This window comes from Corvus hawaiiensis, chromosome 21 (assembly GCF_020740725.1).
Source record: "Corvus hawaiiensis isolate bCorHaw1 chromosome 21, bCorHaw1.pri.cur, whole genome shotgun sequence".
Taxonomy (NCBI): Eukaryota; Metazoa; Chordata; class Aves; order Passeriformes; family Corvidae; genus Corvus; species Corvus hawaiiensis.
The window spans coordinates 5,697,594-5,718,316 of NC_063233.1; the positions used below are offsets into that span (position 1 = coordinate 5,697,594).

Sequence of the window (20,723 nt, forward strand, 5' to 3'; positions counted from 1 at the left end):
AACACTAAGGATTGTTTTTGTAACACTGCTACACTGTTCAGAAGGATTCTGCTGTTTGCTTGTGTTGCTGTGGTACCTGCTAAAGTGTGGATCGTGTCACATTGCAATTCCTGGTTTTTCAGGTATCCGTCAAGTGAAAGTTCATCAGCAAGTACAACAGCTCAAAGCAGTTTTGCTCTGTTTGGTATTTCTTTAAAATGCACCTGGGTGTTAATTTATCTTTTTTTTTTTTTACTCAACCATAAATTACAAAATAAAATATGAAATATGCATTTTTAAATTCTCTATGCCTCTCTCTTTGAACCCAAGTTCTATGTTTCACCTGTGCTAACAATCCACTGTGCTACCTCCCACTCCACAGTGGCCTTGAACTAAAGCCACAAAACACACCACAGGGGCCAACAGCAAATGCTACCACTCAAACAAGAGTGAGGAAAATGTGTATTCTGCTCCAAACAGGCCAGTGCACTGCCAGGGTGAGCGGGAGGTTGAAAGGATCTTTGTACACGGGAATTTTCAGAAGCAGCTATACTTGGCTCTGAAAATGGGAAATCTGGGTTGAGTGTGAAATATCCCTGGTTTGCACAAACAGAGCTCTTACCTCATTGAATCCTGAAGCACTGGGACCACCCTTGTCTTAACAATTCCCTAGATCCTTGTCTCCAGCTACAGCACAGCTGCCTTAATCCCACTCCTGTCTCCATCTGGTGAAGACAAAGTGAAAGAGCAATGATTGTGTCCTTGTTTGCATCAGATGCCTTATCTCTAAAAACACTTCCCTTTTTGCCCAATGAGCTAACATTATGAATTTAAGAGATGAAAATGTATCTTATCAAGTATAATTACAAGGTAGATTACAAGGCAATGAAGTCACCTTTAACTCGTTGATTTTCCAATACTGTCATTACTTAGCTGTCCCCAAAAATGATACAGGATATATACACTGATAAAATCTATGGAGAGAGAACCTGATTGCAGTCATTGGTATATGACAGCTGATGACACCATGCAATATGTACACAGACAACCTGAGTGAGAAGGAAGAAAGAAGGAAAATACTACTACTGGCATTTATGGAGAAAACTAAAATCCTGCCTGTTGAGCATTTTGGTTAGCCCTGATCTGAAAGATTCAACTGACACAAAGGAGATGAAAAGCTGAGTATTTTTTATGTGGAAAGGTATCTTTATTTTCAAAAAAGAAAAAAACAGGCAAAGCTGTGGGGTTTGGTATCATTAAAAACAATAGATAAGAGTTGGCATCCTTATGTAGAAAGACTTATTTTCCTTCAAATAAATGACTTGGATCATTATCAAACATCATTGTCTTGGTAGTGTTAAAATCCATTCATTGTCTGACATACACATTTTAATGAGTGGGAAATAGCATAAAATCATTACCAGGAGGGAAAGCTGCGTCTCTAGAAAATGAGTGAGAGGTGGCCATTCCCCTACTATGCTACAACTTTTAAAAAGTCACACTACTTACTTAGGCTTTTGCAAAGAGTAACCTGGGTTGCAGAGATGATTTGATTTCATCAAGTCCAGCTTAAATTCCAAATTTCATCTACATTCAATGATAGAAGAAGATACATCCAGTCAAACATGAATTATTCCTTAAAGGTAATTGACATCCAGTATCCTTCCAACAAATGAGGCTGGAAAACCCACAGCAGGTTATCTCAGCTTGCAGGGCACCTCATCCTGGGGCCATCAGCACTACCTGTACTACAAATCCTGTTGGCTTTTCCACTGGCCCTGCAAAGTCTTCTCTATGCTCTCTCAAGGTGGTAACAATCTCTTCATGTTTTTATAGCACAGGAGTCACACATCTAAAAGGTGTCTGGAAACAAAGTCAAAGTCCTTGAAGACAGTCTGCTCCTTACGGGTTAGGAGAGAAACCTCCTCAGGAGGAGTAAGGATTGGCTTTTGGGAAGTGAACTCTTCATCAAAGTTGCTGATGTCGGTAGGATCTCTTAACGTGGGCACATAGGGGGGCTTCAGCCTCCTGGCAAACAAGGCATCCCAATCAATTCCCTGTAAGAGAAGGAAGGGAACAGGCCAGATTGACACAAAGATTATTTATGAAATGTGAAAGTCAGAGGGAGAACTGCAGCCTCCCTTACAGATAATTTGCAACATGTCTTACTTCTACTAATTAAAAAAAAAAAGAGAGAACTGAAAAAAGGCCCAAAACAAACAGCACAGGAGGTACTGCAGAGATTCCATGCAGTGTATTTTACAGCTACAACTGTATTTAGGAGGGACAAAACTACAGCTCAGCTGTGGCCAGGTGGATCTGTGGATCCCAGCAATTTCTGCTGACATCCAAGTTCTTTCCTTGCTCCAGTGCAAAGCCAGACAAGGGTTATAAGGCTAAAAACTTTTGGCAGATGAGCAATAATGAAAAGGGATGACAACACCTTTACCTGGAACAGACACATACCCCTGACACAAAGCAATTTAACCTCCATTTCTCTTAAGAGTCATGTGTATCCTGCAAATGCAGGTGATCAAATAAGACTGATTGACAACTGCTGTCATTACTAGATAACATCTTTGATGCTGCAGTTTGATTTTAAAAGGAGTATTTGTTCATGTCTGAAGTTAGATACATTTGTACATAGAAGCAGCACGATCCGAAATAAACTGGCTCTGGAAGCATAAAGATCCCAGAAAACAGACTTGGGGGGTGTCATTTCAAGCAAGACTTGAAACACATATTCCTGAATGGAGCAATGAGGTGCAACAGAAACTATCACTAAGAATACCCTGATAACAAAGGAAAATAAGCCTCAATACCAACAGAGAACAAATCGCTCTCAGCTCAAACACAAGAAATATGGGAGAGGTATAAAGCAAGTTCCTACCTTAAAAAAGGGCTGAATTTTAATCTCTTCTGCATCTTTTTCCCCTGCTCCCAGTCTACGCTCTGGACATTTCCGAAGCAGCTGCAGAAATATCAGTTCAAAATGAAACAATGGGAACAAGAATGGACAGAAATAATGTTCCAGAGAGAAAAAAGAAAGGAGGACTGATCCCTCAGTGTTTCCTCATTCTCACTTTGCACCAAGGTCAGCATTTGCCAGGAACAGCTCAGACCTAGCTCCTTGTAAACAATTTGCCAACAGCAGTAAGATACCTGACATAAATTGCATGGAGCATCTCAGCTTAATTGTGCACCTGTGACTCTGGGGTCACATTAAAAACTGAATCCAGCCATCTCCACTGAATGGCTCTGACATTCCTGCCCTTGAATCAACACTTCTCTGTGCCATACTTAGCAGGAACAGTAAGCAGCCTGCTTAGTCATCCTTACAAAGAAGGATTACATTTATGTAAAGAGAAGGAAGGGAAAATATGTGCAAATTTAAAATATTTCCTTAGCCTATGTAGGCAGCCCCAGATTACACACACAAATGCTCTACAATCCTAATCAAGTCCCTCTGGATCCACTTACACAGTAAACGCAAATTCCTCAGGCTCCCAGAGACCCATCAAGCCCTTTACCTTACGGATTATGGAAAGTGCTTCAGTGGAAAGGAATCGTGGATACCGGACTTCATCATTGACAATGCTGTCAAAGACTTCCTCCTCGTCATCTCCAGGGAATGGTGACTGCAATTGGGACATTCTGTTATTTAATCCACATAGCACCCATTCCTCACTATTAAATAAGCATGAGAATACCAGGGAGGGAGTTGCATGGATTAATTACTGTTTGCCAAGCACTATGAATAAGAGAAATGTAACTGAAGTACTAATAAAGAGTTGGCTACATTTAGCAAAATTTTACCTCAGGTGGTCAGGTCCCCAAGCCTGGTTAGTGAGATCCCCTGAGGGAAGGTGGCCTTACCTCACCAACAAGCATCTCATAAATGAGCACACCCAGGCCCCACCAGTCCACTGCCCGCGTGTACGAGATGTCTGTCAGCACTTCTGGGGCCAGAAACTCAGGGGTGCCACAGAAGGTGTTTGTCCGGTCTCCAAAACCTATTCCTGTAGGAAAAGGACACTTTGGTAAAATCCAGTACACATTCCTGAATGGACCTGATGCAGCCTCCTGAAAGCTGTAGTTTGCCACCTGATGTTGTTACCTGGTCTAGGGGAACGGCCAATGAGAAGTGTGAAACCTGAGGTCCCCAACAGCTCCAAATAACAAAAACACAGACAATGCTTAAACAAACGGCAAAACCAAGGGAACTTCCTGCACGTTCCACTGCTCATTTACTCATCTACATGTTTTATACTATCCTCTATTCTGGCTCCTTTGAACAAACGAGCACATTTTAAATGCTTTCATAAGTCTCCTGAAGATTACATGACAAGGTATTCTTCCCAAATTCATCATGGCCAGATAGGTGAGGGGTTTTTTTGTTGTTCAGCTTTTTTGGTTTTGTTTTAATCTTTAAAATGAGGATTAATACAAGTTACACATAAACATCTACTAAAGCCCAGATCCTAAACTGATCCTGATGGCTCAATTTCAGCTTCCCCAGTTACTCACCTTCCTTACACAAACCGAAATCTGCGATCTTCACAAATCCTTCAGCATCTAAAAGGAGATTATCCAACTTCAGGTCCCTGCAGGCAAAGGAGATGAAAGAAAACAGTGGATGAAGACTGAGGATTGCCACCCAACATGTTTTATTGCAAGAGGCAGAAGGTAGATGCTAATAAAGAGAATAAAATCTAGATTGAGTAAAGTCTACATTTTGTTTAATAGTGCATTATTTGGAAGATTCCCATTAATTGATTGATATTTTCCCCTAAACAAAAGGCTCACAAAGTATCTTGGAATTATTCATCTGGAAAAGAGCTCCCACAACAGCATGACAAATTACCTGACTATCCCAGTGAAAAAGAAAGCAGTGACCTACAGGTGCCCCCCAGAATGTATTGACATGCCACAGAGGATTAATCACCTGCAACATGCCAGATGAATAGCTTCTAGGTGACTTCCTCTACTGTGAGCACGATGAACATGCTGATAGTGACAGGGAAAATAAAGGCAGGCAGAAAGATTAGAAACCCCAGCAAGAGAGTGAGCTCCAGACACAGCTACAGGAAAAAACAACTTTCAAGTTGCTGAACTGTCTTATACTTGAGTCTCTGCTGCATTACCTATAAACAATTTTCTTCTCATGCAAGAACTGGAGCCCCAAGACTACACAGGCTGTATAAAACCTGAAAGACAGAAATAGTTATCAGGAAATAGATGAGATTCAAGTTAAAAATTTGTAGTGCCTGGAGACAAGACTAATTCTAACTCACTGTGCCATATGCTCTGGAAAGACATCTTCGTGTATGCGCATCATCAGATCCCCACCTGGAGTGTATTCCATCACAAAACAGGCATGGTGAGGGGTCTGGAAACACGCAAACATGTTCACAAGGAATGGATGATCAGAAGAATTGACCACCTCAAATATTCGCTTCTCACAGTTCAAGCTGCCAGGATTCAAAGAATGAAAGTGTCAGCATTAAACAGACTCAGCAGACTGTTTTGAGAAAGAGAGGACGAAGAAGAAAATCTTCACATCTTAAGTTAGAGAAATAAAAAGGGAGGGCTAATATAATACTTATATACTTCCAAACCCTGAGTTTTAGAGTGTTGTTCAGGTGTCATTCTTACAAAAGTTAGACACCATTCTAAGTTTCCCTATTTCTGATTTTAGTTATCCAAGTCTTAAGGTCACATTTAACCTTAAGAGTACCACAACCAGTACACACCGTACCTGCTAACATTTGATTACAGTGGTGGTAATGTAGCCTCTGGCAACAGTACCATGTCTAAACAAAGCTCACCTATCAATTTCATCTCTCCTAATAATGTCTTTTTTCTTCAAGGCTTTGATGGCATACAGCTTCCCAGTTGCCTTGTATTGGGCCAGCAGTACCTGAAAGACAACAGAAAAGCTGTACTTCAAACAATCTCGTATTTCCTTATCGGATTACTTTAACTCCAATTGATGCCAACTATTTCCATCAACTCCAGACAGTCATCCTCAAAACCAAACTCAAGGAACTTGAGAAACAGAGCACTTCTGTTTTGCTCCTTGTGCTGCAACAGTCCAGAAGGATGTCAGTGTAAGTTATGTCCCTCTCCCAGACAGTACTATCACAGCTGGCCCAGTGCTTTAGGAGCACCTCAGAGTTCTCACAGAAGGAGCTATGCACAGTTTTGGGAATGGAGCTCTTCCACTAGTGATCCTCATGAAAGGAATGGTAATGGTGTGCTTTGATTTAGCACTCTCAGGACAGCTTTCTCCAGGCTTTGAAGTCACAAATCTTCAGGAATTTTGACGGTTAACAAGAGTTATCAGCTGCTTGTGTGGCTGGGCTGGGTTTGTTCCGTATCTGCACTGCAACAAATCTCTCCTGTACTGCAGTGTTTCTATTCAGACCCCCAGGCGGAGCCCCACTGTCACAACCACTGCCCTCCTCCACAGTGTGCTTCTCTACTACCTTTCCAAAGTGGCCACGGCCCAACATAGCGATGCAGTGAAAATCCTCGAGCTGAACTGTCCTTTTCCTGCAGAAAAACAAAGAGACAGTACCCAAGAGATGCATGAGCAGATAACAGAGGAGTGTGTGTTTGCATCAAGGAAAGAAGCTCTGTATAGCAAGAAGGAAAGCAAACAGCTGTGCCAACCATTCCTCACCTAGTCCTGACAACTAAAGCTTGTGCTGCTGTTCTGCCACTTAAGAAAGAAGAAGGTAACCCTGATGTAAGGAAAGTGCTCCCGGTGGCAGCAGTCTGACTTCCATGTGTACTAGCAACTGGAGAAACAATTCTGACTCTTCTAGGCTTGTTTTCTCTGTTACTTTCCATAACAGGATTAGTTCCTCTCCACTCCCATCCTTGGGGTAGGAAAACTCAGTTTCACCTACACTCCTTTGAGCAGGCTCAGCAGCAACTGTAATCAGACATGAACATGCCTACAGTGCTAGGAGGACAAGGGTGTAAGAAGAATAGACATTCTCAATGGAAACTGGAACTGGAAATAAAACACACTGAGACAACAGACAACATGCTGTTGGAAGAAAACAGCTGAATAAAGAGATGCCATAGAATGTAATGTCAGCCACAAGGTGTTATCAAGGAAATTCAGGCTAGAGAATTGCTAGTAAGTAATAACAATAATAAAAAACCCCAACAAAACTATCCATACACTAAATGCTTTATTCCAGGATCATTTTTAAAAGGCAACAGACACTCCATACTCCTCCAGTAAGTGAAATGAAGAGCTGAGTATCTGTCAATGAAGATTTTGCTATTCCTGCTTTTTCAGTCAGTCTTTGTTCAACAACAGTAAACTGGTTTTTTACTTGTCTTGGGTATATTTACTGCTGTGTATCCCTGTTACATACAAAATATGTCTGTATAAGTGCCATAGATTATAATCAACTTCCTGTTTTATGCCTCCCATTGTAATGAGAGACAATGTATTACAAATCAATAGAAATAGAAGAGTGTGAGGGATGCCAAAAGTAGTTCTGGAATGTATTACTTAGAACACAGACACATCTAAATATACTACACCATAATACTTCAAACACAAGGAAGCACTTGAAGACAGCTAAATTACTTTATCTTCCACTAAATCACCTCTTACACTGCAGTGCACAATCTATCAATAGGCTCACTATTTGGGTTAATGAGCAGATAAGACACGGCAGACATTTAGACAAGTGAAGTTCAGAGCAGATTTTTCATTGTGTTGTCCACACTCAGCATTAAGAATTTGCTGCTGAGAAACCAAAGCACACCTTGAGCAGAATTAGACTTCATGCTCAAAAATTTCAACCCAGTGAGTCTTTAATCTGTGACCTGAGACAGCCCATGCTATCCACAGTTACCTTGGAGACGCTGGGATTGGAAATGCTGTTACAAGAGAACTGCAAGACTTCTCCTCAACATGTAGCCTCTTCAGGCACTAGGAGGAGAAAGAAAAATACAGTGGGCCATCTTCTGAAATCACCAAGTCTAACCTGAACACCTGAATCCAACTTTTCTCCTCTGTCAGGATCCAGCATAACCATAGACTAGTTCTTGCAGATGGTCATTGCCTCTGCTTGGAGGTAAGTAGCATAGAAAGAGATTATCTATGAGCACACAAAACTATTTCCACAATAATTTTTATAGGGTCAAATCTTTTAAAACAAACACTTTAAAAAGTCTAGGATAGAACATTTCCTTCCTAGAAAACGGCATTTTCTAGGAAGACTCTATTCAAGTCTTCTATTCAAGAGTCACAATGATCAAAGAATGCAGTCCCCTCTATCACAAAAGTCAAATGAGAAAGGGTAAAATATGGTAGAACAGGTCATTTTACTGCTCAAAGCAATTTTCCTTCTCCTGCCTATCAGAAAAGTAGAGCTGCTCCTGGTTTTGCTCAGTTTCTTTAATGACAAAGAACCTCATCCACTCCTGAAAGCCTGCTGACCCTCCTTCCCTACTTCCTCTGCGCAGTCTGTTCTGTACTCTTGCCTTGAACTCCCAATGCTGACCTACCTCCCATTTTGCTTCTCCAAGAAAAGCAAGTTATAATTTTAAAAAAAGAGGCGGGGGGGGGGGAAAAAGTGCAACTCTTTTTGAGGACTCCATGCCAAAATGGCTCACTAGATTCTGAATCCCTGGAGATCAGCCTGCTAATGAGGCACCTGCCTAAAGTATAGTGAATTTCTTCAGTAACAAGTAAAGAGGAACAGAGCCTTGAAAGCACACCAGCCAGCAAAGACAACTCTCCCAATTAGCCCAGACGGTTACCGGAGAATCTGCAGGAGATGGCGCTGATTCCTTGGTATTGGCCATCAGAAAAAGGCGTGGAGGCTTGGGTGGTGCTTCATCGACAAATGTAAGCTTAGCCACAGGGAAGTCACTGCATTTGTAAGACAGAATTGAAGGAAATATTGCCTTAGGGCAGAGCATTGTACACAGACACCTTTGCATCACCTCTGCTGTGTTAGCTCAGTCCAAATCACTGGACAACAGAACTCCCTGACTCACACAAAGAGTCTCTGAAGTACCAACAAGACATACTCTCTCCTAAATTAATTAAAAGTTGGTTAGACTCACATTCCAATACTGGCTCTCTGATGCTATAAAATTAATGAAACACAGGTATATAGAAATAAGTCAAGAATTTAAAGGAAATCTTGCTTTTAAAAGCAACACAGTAGCTGAGTCTTTTTTTTTTTTCTTTCCTAGGTCCTGTGCATCAGTGGGAATTAGCTTTTTAGAGAACAACTGATTCAATTTAAAAAAATTTATTTTGGGGGAAATTTTCTTCTATAGCACATTCAAAATCTCAGCTATGTCCACTCTGAGTGCTACTTTACTCATGAAAGCAGAGTGCATTTTTATCACAACAGTCACATGGTGACCTGGCATAGATCAGCTTTGTACTGGTGAAGACATTTAATGAATGGAATTTTCTTTCCTTTAGAGCACAGAAACTGTACATCTTTTTTTTTTAGACAGATACATTTTTCTCATCAGCGTCTTCCTCCACCTCAGTGAGGTGCAACAGAATTTTAAGATCTACCCTACACCCATTCCAGAGTGTTACACAACAACACTCACAACATCACTTACCTATTCAATTTGGATACTGAATCACCATGACTTTGTGGGGAAACTGGAGGAAAGTCTGTGTGATTGGGATCATTAAGTGGGGGACTCAGAGTGCTGATGGAACTACAGGGAGGGAGGAAACTCATCATCAGGCGACCCCAAGCTGCAACATTCATGTTCATTTGAGGAGCTCGGAGAAATTCCTTCCCTGAAGGAGTCAGAGTCAAAACACCAGTGAGATTACAACACACAAATTATAGTCTCATGTAGTGTTAAACTATAGTTTTCAACCAAACACCCAGAGGTTACCCCAAAAGGGTAGCTCACCCTTGGGAGAAGGGGCTTTTCTTCAGGGAATAAAGATTATAATGATGATGATGAAACAGATCTGCTATTTCATCTAAGTTCAGCTTCATATAATATCATAACAATCCTCAAGTTGAAACTGAATAGAACTTTAAAAATTGATTTTACTTCAAGTCAGGTTTTCTTCTCTTTCAACACTACATTTTAATGATGCAGCCTGTTAACAGGAAGTTTCTAAAAATGTGTTAAAAAGAGTAAAACATTTGGGATATTTTCATTATTTTTACTACATCCTGAAGAGTAGAAATATAAAATCTCATTTATCCCCAGTGTCACAAAAGCTCAGTATGTAAAGTTTCACCTTATTCAGCTTCACAAGAAAGAATTTGCAGAGAAATAAGAAAGTATGCAAGTTATTCCAGTCCATAAATCTCATAAATCTGAGATGCCAGCTCTAGAAACTTGATAGACAGTCAGTAGCCTGTTCATGTTACAGTGTTCTGTAATTCAGAGTTTTCCAGAAAAACTTCCAACATCTGTTCATCAGTAACAGCATGGCTGGTTAAATTAGTACAGTTTGAGTTCTGGATCTTCTCATAAAATCGTGGAATGGTTTGGATTGGAATCTTAATGATTTGTATTGGGATCTTAATGACCATCTAATTCCAACCCCTTGCCATGGGCAGGAACACCTTCCACTATCACAGGTTGCTCCAAGCCCCATTCAACCTGGCCTTTGACTCTTTCAGGGATGGGGCAGCCACAGCTTCTCTGGGCAACCTGTGCCTCACCACCCTCACAGGGAACAATTTCTTCCCAATATCCCATCTAATCCTGCCTTGTCAGTGGGAAGCCATCCTCCCTTTGTCCTGACACTCCAGATCCTTGTCCAAAATCCCTCTCCAACTTTCTTGGAACCTCTTTAAGGCACTGGGAGGGGCTCCAAGGTCTCCCCAGAGCCTTCTCTGAGCTCAACAGCCCCCATTCTCTCAACGTGTCTCCAGAGCAGAGGGGCTCCAGCCCTCTGAGCATCTTGGTGGCCCTCCCTGCTCCAAGAGGTCCATGTCCTTTCTATGCTGGAGGCCCCAGAGCTAAGAAGTCTGTTAAATAACTAGCAATTAAATCCTCCCAGCAATGTTAATTGTGAGTAGCAACACCACAATACCACATTACAGATGGTGCTGCAGCCAGGCTGCCTGGCCCTTGTGACTGAACAAACTTTCACATACACAGTAATTATCCAGAGTTCAACATCTCTCAGATTGAGTAGGACAGGAGAACCTGCTTCTGCAAACCCCTGCTCTCACTCTGGACAGTCACTTCTCCAGCACCTCACCTTTCTGTTTGGGAAAAATGCGCTTCTGTCGCTGCAGTTTTGGCTTCCTCTCAATGACAGGATTACAGAACATCACCTGTCAAAGAAACAAAAGGGATTTGTCAGGATTCTCCATTTAAATTGTAAACCCAAATTTTCACACATGCCTGTTTTCTCATCAAATTCTCCATTCCTATCTGTTTGGTAAGTTTTGAGTCACTCCCAGACTCCAGACTCTCCTATTACAGATTCGCCCTACAATCAGCTGCTACTTCAGTTGTGGGTTTAGAGGTTGAAATTATCTGCTACCTGAAATTCAGAAAACTCTCAGCGTCACTTAAAGCACGTTACCTGCTGGATCCCAGAATTAAGACCAATTTGTATCCCCCAAAAACTTTATCTAATTTGTGAAGCCATGCATGCAGAACACACCCATGTGTAGGATAACAGACATAGTGGTTCATGGCACAGAAGTAAAAACAAAAAAAAACCAAAACCAACTGCCACAAACTAACCACAAAAAACAAGAAGGCAGGGAGAGGAGGCAAATTTTGGTATATGAGGTCCAGATCCTACTTGGGAATGTTAACCACAGGAACTTTCATCACAACACAAAGGAGAAAATACTGCGGCTTTTAAGGGATTATCGAGATAATCTCTACATTGATGGTACTTCAAACTATTATTAGCCTCAGAAAGATGATAAAATAAGCATAGCCAGAGGGAGTTTGGATCTCTGATTCTAAAGTCCCTCTGATTCAGTCCTGATCATTAAGTCATACGTTTAATTAAAGTGCCACAGATGACTCATAATGAAAGCAAATAAAAATGAACTGATTTCACAGCACACACACACATAATTACAGCGGAGCAGCTGAAGAGTCACTCCAGGCTGTGGCACGTGCACATCTATTATATCATGTTGTTCCTTATTCTTATATGGGCTATTGATGCAAGAGGGTTTCAGGTATCACTCTACCCTTCTAGATTATTGCTCCTTCCATTCCTTGTATTCTGGGTTGAAAAACTGCTTTCAGGGCAGACACCTTAAACAGACAGAATTCTCTGAAAAGGAAACAAAGCTTACATTTATACCTCTGCAAAAAGCATTCCTTGGGGCTCCAGCGAGAGGCACATCCCATGACGTTCATTATCAAGAAAATCATCCAAACGTAAAAACTTCACTGCACAGAGTTCTCTCCAATCTCTCCAATAAATCGCAATTTCTAGCTCACGAGACTGGTGGGATGAGTGAATGGTGAGGGAGAAAACAAAGGCAGAATAGTTACATACTGCTCCATGCTCTGGAAATGACACATGCATTTGTAAAAAAATAAAAAATCAGTTAACTAAAGAGTATGCATAAAAAACTTCTTTAGTCCTTCTGTTCCCTGCTTTTGATGTTTTTTGATCTTAGCTACAGACCTTCTTGGAGGTTGCTCTCTTGACTCCCCATTTAGAAATCCCTAAGAGCCATTTTGCTGATAAGATGAAATAAAACTGCTCAGATAAGGAGAGAAGGACAACAGATGCTGTTCAAGCTGAATCTCTGGCAGAGATGCTCTGCCTTCAGGGGAAGGCTGAGCTAACTGGCACATCAAAGGACATGGGGACAGCAGCAATACGGGGTTGAGCTAAGTGGAATGGCAGCTAAACAAGCAAATCAGGTAAGGTTAAATGGAAAAACAAACAGCACATGAATCTGGGGCAGACCTACCCGGTCCAGCTCAATGACAAAGCTCTGGTCCCATGCCTGATTATTAACTGGTCCCCAGTTTGTTTGGCCAACCACTTTATTGTCCACTTTGAGTACAGCAAGGACCTCATCTGCACAAAGGAGGAAACATGGATTATAACCTTTTACCAAAGAAAATCTCTCATGCTGAAGGTGGACATCCCAACCAATTTCCAGAGAGTCCTAGGAGGACCAGGCATAATGCAATTCATTCTCTCTCTTAGTTTTGCAGCAATCAGGTTTCTTGTAACAACACCCATACCAGGCTGACCCAGTGAGAAGCCCCCTTGCTCCAATACGCCACCAGCAGGTCAAAAGGGAGCCCTGTACTCACTACATGGCTCTTCATTCCGGTATTTTCCTGCAACACCACGGCCATGGATGCCCAGGCCAACTCGTGTCCGGGAAAGGGACCTCAAATCACTTGGACTGCCACAGATGGGAGAAGAACTGGTCATTCGGGATCGTCCTGGAACATTTTCCAGTAGATCCTGACACCCCATCAGTCTCACTTCCAGTGTTCCTGAGGAATTTTAGGAGAACAAGGAATATTACTATGTAAGAGATAAAGTGATTCCAGTCAGCCTGCCCTCAAAGAGGTCCCAGAATTCCTCAGATTCATGATTTCGTAGTTAACAGTTTAAATTGACTCCAGATTAATAGACTGCAAGTCCGTGTGCTCAGAAAGCTCTGCCTGGCCCAGAAGACAGAAGTCCAGCTCCTAGAAAATCCAATGTCCATATAACAATGATGAGAAGAAGTAGAATTCATTTTTCTCCTGACAACAACATGTCATGCAGGTTTTCTTTACCTGTAAGGGCTGTAGGTTTGATGACTGAAGTGGGTTGGATGCTGCCATGCTGGGCTCCCAGGGAGGAAGTGTTTACTAGCTCCTGTTTGATGAGTGCTCTTTTTGGGTGATCAGGTGAAAGCTGACTGAGCTGACGTTCCAGGGAGAAGCGCAGCAGATCAATCTTCTGAGAGGACTCTTGCAAACGACCCTGAGCCTACCAGTATGGAGGAGAACAGAACACAGGCAGAAATTTTTCATGTAGAACCTCAGACCAGAGGTCTTTATGAACTAGAGTAAGCTTAGAAAAACCCCAACAAGACAACATCTTGCTAATACAGGACAAAGATGAAATATTTTCCCATAGAGCTTGAACCCCCATCAGTATCACTTCTGAGGTTCCAGAGGAATTTCACCAAAGCAAGGAATGCTATCCCTAGAAGGGAAGGTGATCCCAGTCTGTCTCCACAGACAGACAGGAAATTCCTAAATTAGTAACGTGATTAACCCTGCTCATTCATGCTAAATCACTAATGTGGGGGCATGAAACCACCCTCTCAAGAAGGCCTGAGCAATGTCTGCTTACCTCAGCCAAAAACTTGCGATCCTGTACCCGACTCCCCCCCAGGATCTTCAGCACATTTTTTGCCCCCTCCGCTACAGCAGCCTCAATGCGCAGGTGATGCCTCAGCTCCTCAATCCGCAGCTCCAAAGCACTGATGGTGGTCCCCATCCTCACTGGCCATTTGGGAGGTAAAACATGGTGTCATGGTTTAGCATAGTTTGGGTTTTTAATTAAGGAGGGGTTCCATCATTTCAAAGACGAAAATCAACCAAGTACTGTGGATCTTAGGGCTCTGTCTGCATCTGTTGTGGGCGGTATCAGTTACTTAAAGCATGTTACCTGCTGGATCCACTGTATCTTCCATCCCTCCTGCTGACTGAGATACTTTCACAATGTGCATGCGGATTATTTCAATCTTTGTCTTGCTGTCCTGGAGCATCTGCTGAGCTGTAGCCAACAGCTTCCGCTCCTGCCAAAAGGAATCAGATGCAGAGAGAGAACCATGATCGCTAAAAATGGGTGATGATGATATGCTCACATATGAGGGTGAGGTGGTACTTGCACAAAGGGTCATAACTGACTCTGAAATGGAATACACAAGTGGTTATGTAAAGGAGGCACCACTGAGGATCAAGGACTCTGAGATCACGATCTCCATTCGCAGAGGGAAAGGACAGGTCAAGGACATGCCCAGTTAATACCAAACCCTGCAGTCACAGACTTGTTATTCCCTGGTTAACTGTGCTTACAGTGTTCTGTGAGCAGAGGTTTTGAACAAATAAAAATATCACAGCCCTCTTACACAGCTGGTCTTACTGAATTAAGCTTCATAATAAGCTTGAATTTGAAACGTTTTAAATTCTCTTTTGACTTTTAAATATGATGATGCCAAACTCAAAAAATGAGATGAATGTGAATCCAGTAAACCTCTGAAAATTTTTCTCACATAAAGAGATACCACATGCTGTGCTTTATCCTGAACAACTCGGTGATATCAAAACATCACACCAACTAACTGAGTTACAACATCAATGCTTTCTTAGCTTTCTTTCCTCATCAGTGACTTAATGTACCTCTTATACCACCCTTATGTGCTGTCATTATGCTGAGACTCAAAGTACAGAGCTAGGATTCAGGCAAACAAACTTTGCGAACTAATTTCTCTCCCACATCAATTATCGGAGAGAGATTTGTGTATGGACTTTAAATACAAATTCTGATCCAGTAATCCATGTTCCCAAATGGCTCTTTATTCCTGCTTACCTTGGATGTTGAATACATTTGGATCATGTTCTCAGCTCCTTGTTTCACTTTCATTTCAACATGCAGCTGCTTTTTCAAAGCTTCCACCTTCCTTGCCATGGGGTCTGCGTTTCTTTCCCAGAGGCAGGGATCTGGAGATACAGATCCATCTGCACAAACCACACAATCAATACCATTAGTCATCTTGTCTAGTCTCATTTCACTGCGTTATAGATCTCCTCTGCAAAGGAAAGTTAGGCTATAAAATAGGGTAGAAAAAGGTCTTGTCTACAAAACTGACTGGGAAACACTTTCAAATGAAGCTCAAGCTCCTATCTGTAAATATTTCTTAATTTATCAATGAACCTGTCCTAACAAGCACTCTTCCAATTTTATACTGATTCATCCTGTAAAATACTTGGATGTTCAACTGCCCAGAAACTCTATTCAAATCTCCTCAATTCCACCTACAACCTACTCCTAAGTATTGCCCATGCCCACCACTCTCAGCTGATTTTCTCCCTACATCTCCTTTCACCTTTATTGCCCCATTCTGAACTTTTTACACCACAGATTATTTCATCAGCTAAATACCAAGAAGCTCCCACTACTCATGAGCCCTCGATAGACGACTATATCAATTCAGTATCTATAGAGACTGAAGCACTGTAACAGAATTTTCCAGTCAATCATGATCCAAGACCTACCTGTCGTACCCTCCTCTTTGTCTGTTATCACAATCCTTGCATTGAGCTCCTGAAGTTCCCAATGCAGCTGCTCCAGTTTTCGGTTGGAAGATTTCAGCACGTGCTCGATGTGAACAAGATTCTTTCTGTCCGTTGTCGCTTTGCGCAGGTTTTCTGCTCCCTCTTTAATCTTCAGTTCTTTCTGTATGGCCCGGCGAAGCAGTTCCTTCTCACCCTCCAGTTTCTGCTGGAAGCTTGGATCCATTAAGTTCACTCCATTGCCCAGCTGCAAGAGAGAGCTGCCCTGCAGCCCAAGAGCATTGAGCAAGAGGATTTCAGAGATAACACGTGTCCAACCGTTTTTACAACACAGCAGCAATATCCTCATAAGATTCCACTCCTTCATTTCACTCAGAAATTCTGAAGTCAATCTTTTCACCAATTTTTCAAGAAGACAAACCTACATTTCAATTGCAGAGGACAGAACACAACTTTGATCTTAACATGCCTTAATTTGGTTTTAAACCATAATGGAGAAAAACCTTCATCTTACTCATCCCCTTGTTATTTAATGTCTACACACATCTTTGTTCTTCAAGTATCAAAGCCCAGCCAATATTTGCTGTTGTTCTGATCAATATTAACTTTTACCAGTATGATGTTGTCGATACAGATTTTTATCTGATTATGCCTTGATGCTGACTGCTCAAAGACACATCTCAGCTAATCTGTTAGAGCTTTTAGGAATGCCACAAGCATGTGTTAACCCTCAGCTGTTGTCTCTGAAGAAGAAATATGCAAGCCCTACAGCTGTTTCTACAAATGAACAAGCAAAAGAGTAAGTCTGACTGTCTGCTGTGCCTGGAAAGGTGAGCAGTATCTCGATCTCTGTTCTCTAAATGCCATGTTAAACACTGATTATTTTGAGCAGCATTAGTGGCATTCACGCTTGTCCTGGGCTTTGTTTTACATAATTTCCAATACTACTTGTTCTAGTGATATATGGCTCAGCAACAGCTCTGGACAGAGCTGCTCTGTCACAGACTCTGGACATACCCAGTTTGGGCAGAGCAGAGTTTTATCTCACTGCCCAAATAAACACTGGATTCAGACAGGAGCTGCAAAGCATCCCTAAGGGTGCTACCCAACACCAGAACAGATTCAAGCAAGAGCTTGTGCTTCTCTCTTCAACAGGAAGAGGAGCTCTAAGGCATCCAATGGATGCATTCATAACCTCACATTAATGACTCACACCCATTGCTTAAATGCAAAAGAAATGGTCAAACACTGCTACAGTAACTGGCTCAACATCAGAGAGCACATCAGTGCCTAAAGACAGGGTTCGGGAATCCCAACTTGCTTTCACGCTGTGTCACTGGTTGACCACATTTCCAACAACAAACCACACTGGCTTTGTGTTACTCATGTACATTAATACACTTCCAGAGTGTGCTGTGCATCCAAAGCCTCCTCCAGAAACAATTACTTAATCAAAGACCCAACCAAACACCCTTGATTAGTTTTTGCTACAATTTCAGTCCAATAGTACATAGAAAAAGGGAAAAAATCCATTTTAAAAGTCGGCCTAAATCCAAGCTTTGGCCACAATAGCCAAAATAGGAGTTGGTCAGATTGGTAACAAAACAAAAAGGTTCATATTAACATCCTGATTCCAGGAAGTTCTCGCCCAATTAGTAAAGCCAGGAACTAAGCCAGAGCTTTGAAAAACATCCAAAGTTTTGTGAGGAAGAACTTGAATCACGGAGTTCCTGAGTCACAGGCAACCTTTACCAGCCCTAAGCTGGAAAAATCAAAAAGTTCTTTATCCAGCCTGGAGCAAGTTACTAAAAGGAGTTTGATTGGCACAATTCTCATTTAAATAACTAATAAAAGCACATAGATTAATCTTCTATCCAAACTGTGCAAATGGGTGTAATAAATTCCCCCCCTGAATCCACTCAGAGCAAAAGAATGAGCAGTGGTACAACAGCAATACCAATAAAAGGTGCTGAATATGAAGCTGTGGGTATTGATTCAGAGAACAGATACAGTTTCAGCAGTTCTCAGGTCAATTTTCCTCCCCATCAGTCTCTGCCAAAAGCTAATCTGAATATCAGTTAATGCAGCCTAAATTTCGAAATATATTTAGAATGTAACCATGACGTGTTTCACTTCCCCATCTTCCCCTCTGTGGATCAGAGGGTGCCATAATGTCAATGTTGTTTGCACCAGGAAGATAAAATACTCCATTTTTGAGAAGCATGGGAAAGACAAATTTGCATTTGGGTTGATCCATTTTGCCTTCTGGCTCAGGAATTTCAGTGGGGTGTCAGGACACTGCCACAGCCTGTGCTGCAGCTGTTCTTAGGTTCCCTGGGAAGATCATTCTCCAACACAATCCTGAAACGCATTTACAGCTTGCAGAGAAATACCCAAAGTAGCTCAAATTGGATTGCTTTTGGCATTTGTAGTGAGGCTGCCGGAGCTCACCCAGGGCTTCTGCTAGGCTTGTGTCATGCTGAAGTGTCCAGACTGCTTTCTAACTAGCAAAAATTCCAGCAGTATCAGAGCTACACTTAATCCTTTGGATTGCAGCCAGGGAGATCCCATCCCATCAATTATGCCCAGTTTGGAAATGAGTTTCACCTGCACAAAGCCCAGAGCAGACCTGGCCTTTACACTTTCACTACTAACACAGAAATTTATTTATAATTTGATTTAATAAGCCAGTGGTGAGGATGCCATCCTCCCTGCAGCCCAAACATTCCCAGGACATCTTAAATCCCATCTTTCACAGCAACTTTGTGCCGTAGGGATGAGGCCCACGTCGGGGAGCCTTGTGCCAGCCATATTCATGCCTTACAAGAAAAAGCCACGGCTAACGTAGGAAAAGGGCACTTGTGGTCCTGCCTGGAGCCCTCCCAGCTCCAAGGCTGAGGGTGGGAAGCAGCGAGCCGAGGAAGCACGGGAATGGGAAGAACCCGGTCGGGCGGCAACCAGCGCTCTTTGTGTCGGTCTCTCTGTCCCTTCTTTCCCAGATTAGGCTTGAAACTTTCGTCTCAAGGGAAGAGGGCAGGACATCTCCCCTTCGCCGGGGAGCTTGTTCCAGACACGAATGTTTTCCCAGCACGGAGCCTGGCTGCCCTCCCGGCCCCGCGCCAGCCCTAGCAGCCGCCTCGCCTCCCACACCTCCTCGACACCGAGAGATTTCCTCAGCGGACACCAGCTTGGCCCGAACTCCATTTCCCTGAGGCGAAGAGGGACATTTTTAGGGGATCTCACCAGCTTCCCACACCCTCTCCCACTTCCTTGGGGCGCGGCCATGCGAGCGGAGGGGGAGCGGCGTGAAGCCCCTCACCGCAGCCGCCTCTGCGGGGGCTCCCGGCGGAGCGAGACACAGGATTTTCCCGGCGGGGGATGAAGGGAGGGACCCCCAAAGGGCACAGGGACTCCCAAAGGGCGCTGGACCGCAGTACTTTCCTGGCGGGGGGATGGATGGAGGGACCTCCGAAGGGCGGAGCGGTGCTTTCCCGATGAAGGACCCCCGAAGGGCGGAGCCGGGTGCGGTGCTTTCCCGGCGGGGGATGGATGGAGGGACCTCCAAAGGGGACAGGGAACCCCAAAGGGCGCGGGGGCCGCCCTCCCTCAAGGCGCAGCTCGCCCCGCTGTCACCCCCAAGCCCTCAGCGCTCACCTGCGGGGTCGCCATTGCCGCCATTGCTCCGCCCGGACCGGCACTTTTCAAACTCGGCGGTCCCGGGGCCGCCGCCAGCGCCCTCTCGCGGGGGCGGCCCTGGGGAGCCGCCGGCGGGCGGCCCTCGGGAGCGGGACAAGGAGCGGGAGCCGCCCTTCCCCACACGGCCTCGGGGCAGCCGCCGCTCCAGCCCCCGGCTGAGGCGGTGCCACCGCCCCGAGGGGAAACGCGCGGACGCGGAGGTACCGCGCATCGCCCGCCGGGGAAGGAGAGGCTGGAGAGAGGCTGGAGGGGTCAGTGCCCGAGGTGGCACAGAGGCTGCGGGTCCGTGCGGAAGGCAGGGGACGGGAGGCACAGCGGCAGATCCCCCGCTCCGTCCCTCTGGAAGCCCTGAGCAGAAACCCCCGCGGGTTGCCCCAGCCGGGGCCCTTTGTGCTGGGGCCATTGGGTGGTTCCCAGGTTTCAGTTCTCCAGATGGGCTCGTGACCGGCCTTTATCCGTAGGGGAGCCAGCGAAGTGCAGCTCTCCTTAGGACGGGATCCCTGGATCCCAGCGCTGTAACGGGACGATGCCGGTCACAGTGCTGGGCTCTGGGGAAATTTTCTCCTGCAGAACTGCCCCTTCACACGCAGGATCTGGGGTTTCTGCTGAATATATTTGAGTGAAAAAACATCCCACAGGCATTGGCGAGGCTGGCAGCAATCCCCCAGCTATCGTAGTGAAAAAACACGGTGCTGCAGTAGTGCCACAGCATCACACAGAACCAACAGTGTGTCACAGGCCTAGTGCTTAAAACAAATTAAAAAGATACT

The 20,723-nt window shown here is 43.8% G+C and overlaps 1 protein-coding gene across 1 annotated transcript; it reads right to left on the bottom strand.

Annotated features, from left to right (window-relative positions):
• Positions 1-1,158: 1,158 nt before the first annotated feature.
• PKN3 (protein kinase N3) lies at positions 1,159-20,001 on the bottom strand. The gene is made up of 22 exons (XM_048325069.1): positions 19,912-20,001; positions 16,240-16,522; positions 15,554-15,702; positions 14,630-14,759; positions 14,312-14,463; positions 13,747-13,942; positions 13,270-13,458; positions 12,918-13,027; positions 12,296-12,439; positions 11,222-11,297; positions 9,601-9,787; positions 8,773-8,884; positions 7,863-7,939; positions 6,468-6,534; positions 5,808-5,899; positions 5,274-5,450; positions 5,124-5,186; positions 4,507-4,583; positions 3,856-3,998; positions 3,510-3,617; positions 2,870-2,950; positions 1,159-2,036 (listed from the first exon to the last, which is right to left on the bottom strand). Exons 1-22 carry the CDS (start codon positions 19,933-19,935, stop codon positions 1,824-1,826), a joined length of 2,850 nt encoding a protein of 949 aa, XP_048181026.1. The 5' UTR covers positions 19,936-20,001; the 3' UTR covers positions 1,159-1,823.
• Positions 20,002-20,723: the final 722 nt, after the last annotated feature.

Bases quoted from the DNA above. Each gene is read 5' to 3' on its own strand.
- PKN3 (XM_048325069.1), bottom strand. From the start codon at position 19,935: ATGGCGGCAATGGCGACCCCGCAG. The intron at 12,440-12,917 runs GTAGGTCTGCCC...TCATCCCACCAG, and splicing joins TTGTCATTGAGCTGGACCGG to TCTCGTGAGCTAGAAATTGC. The intron at 2,951-3,509 runs GTAAAGGGCTTG...ATATTTCTGCAG, and splicing joins CACTTTCCATAATCCGTAAG to CTGCTTCGGAAATGTCCAGA.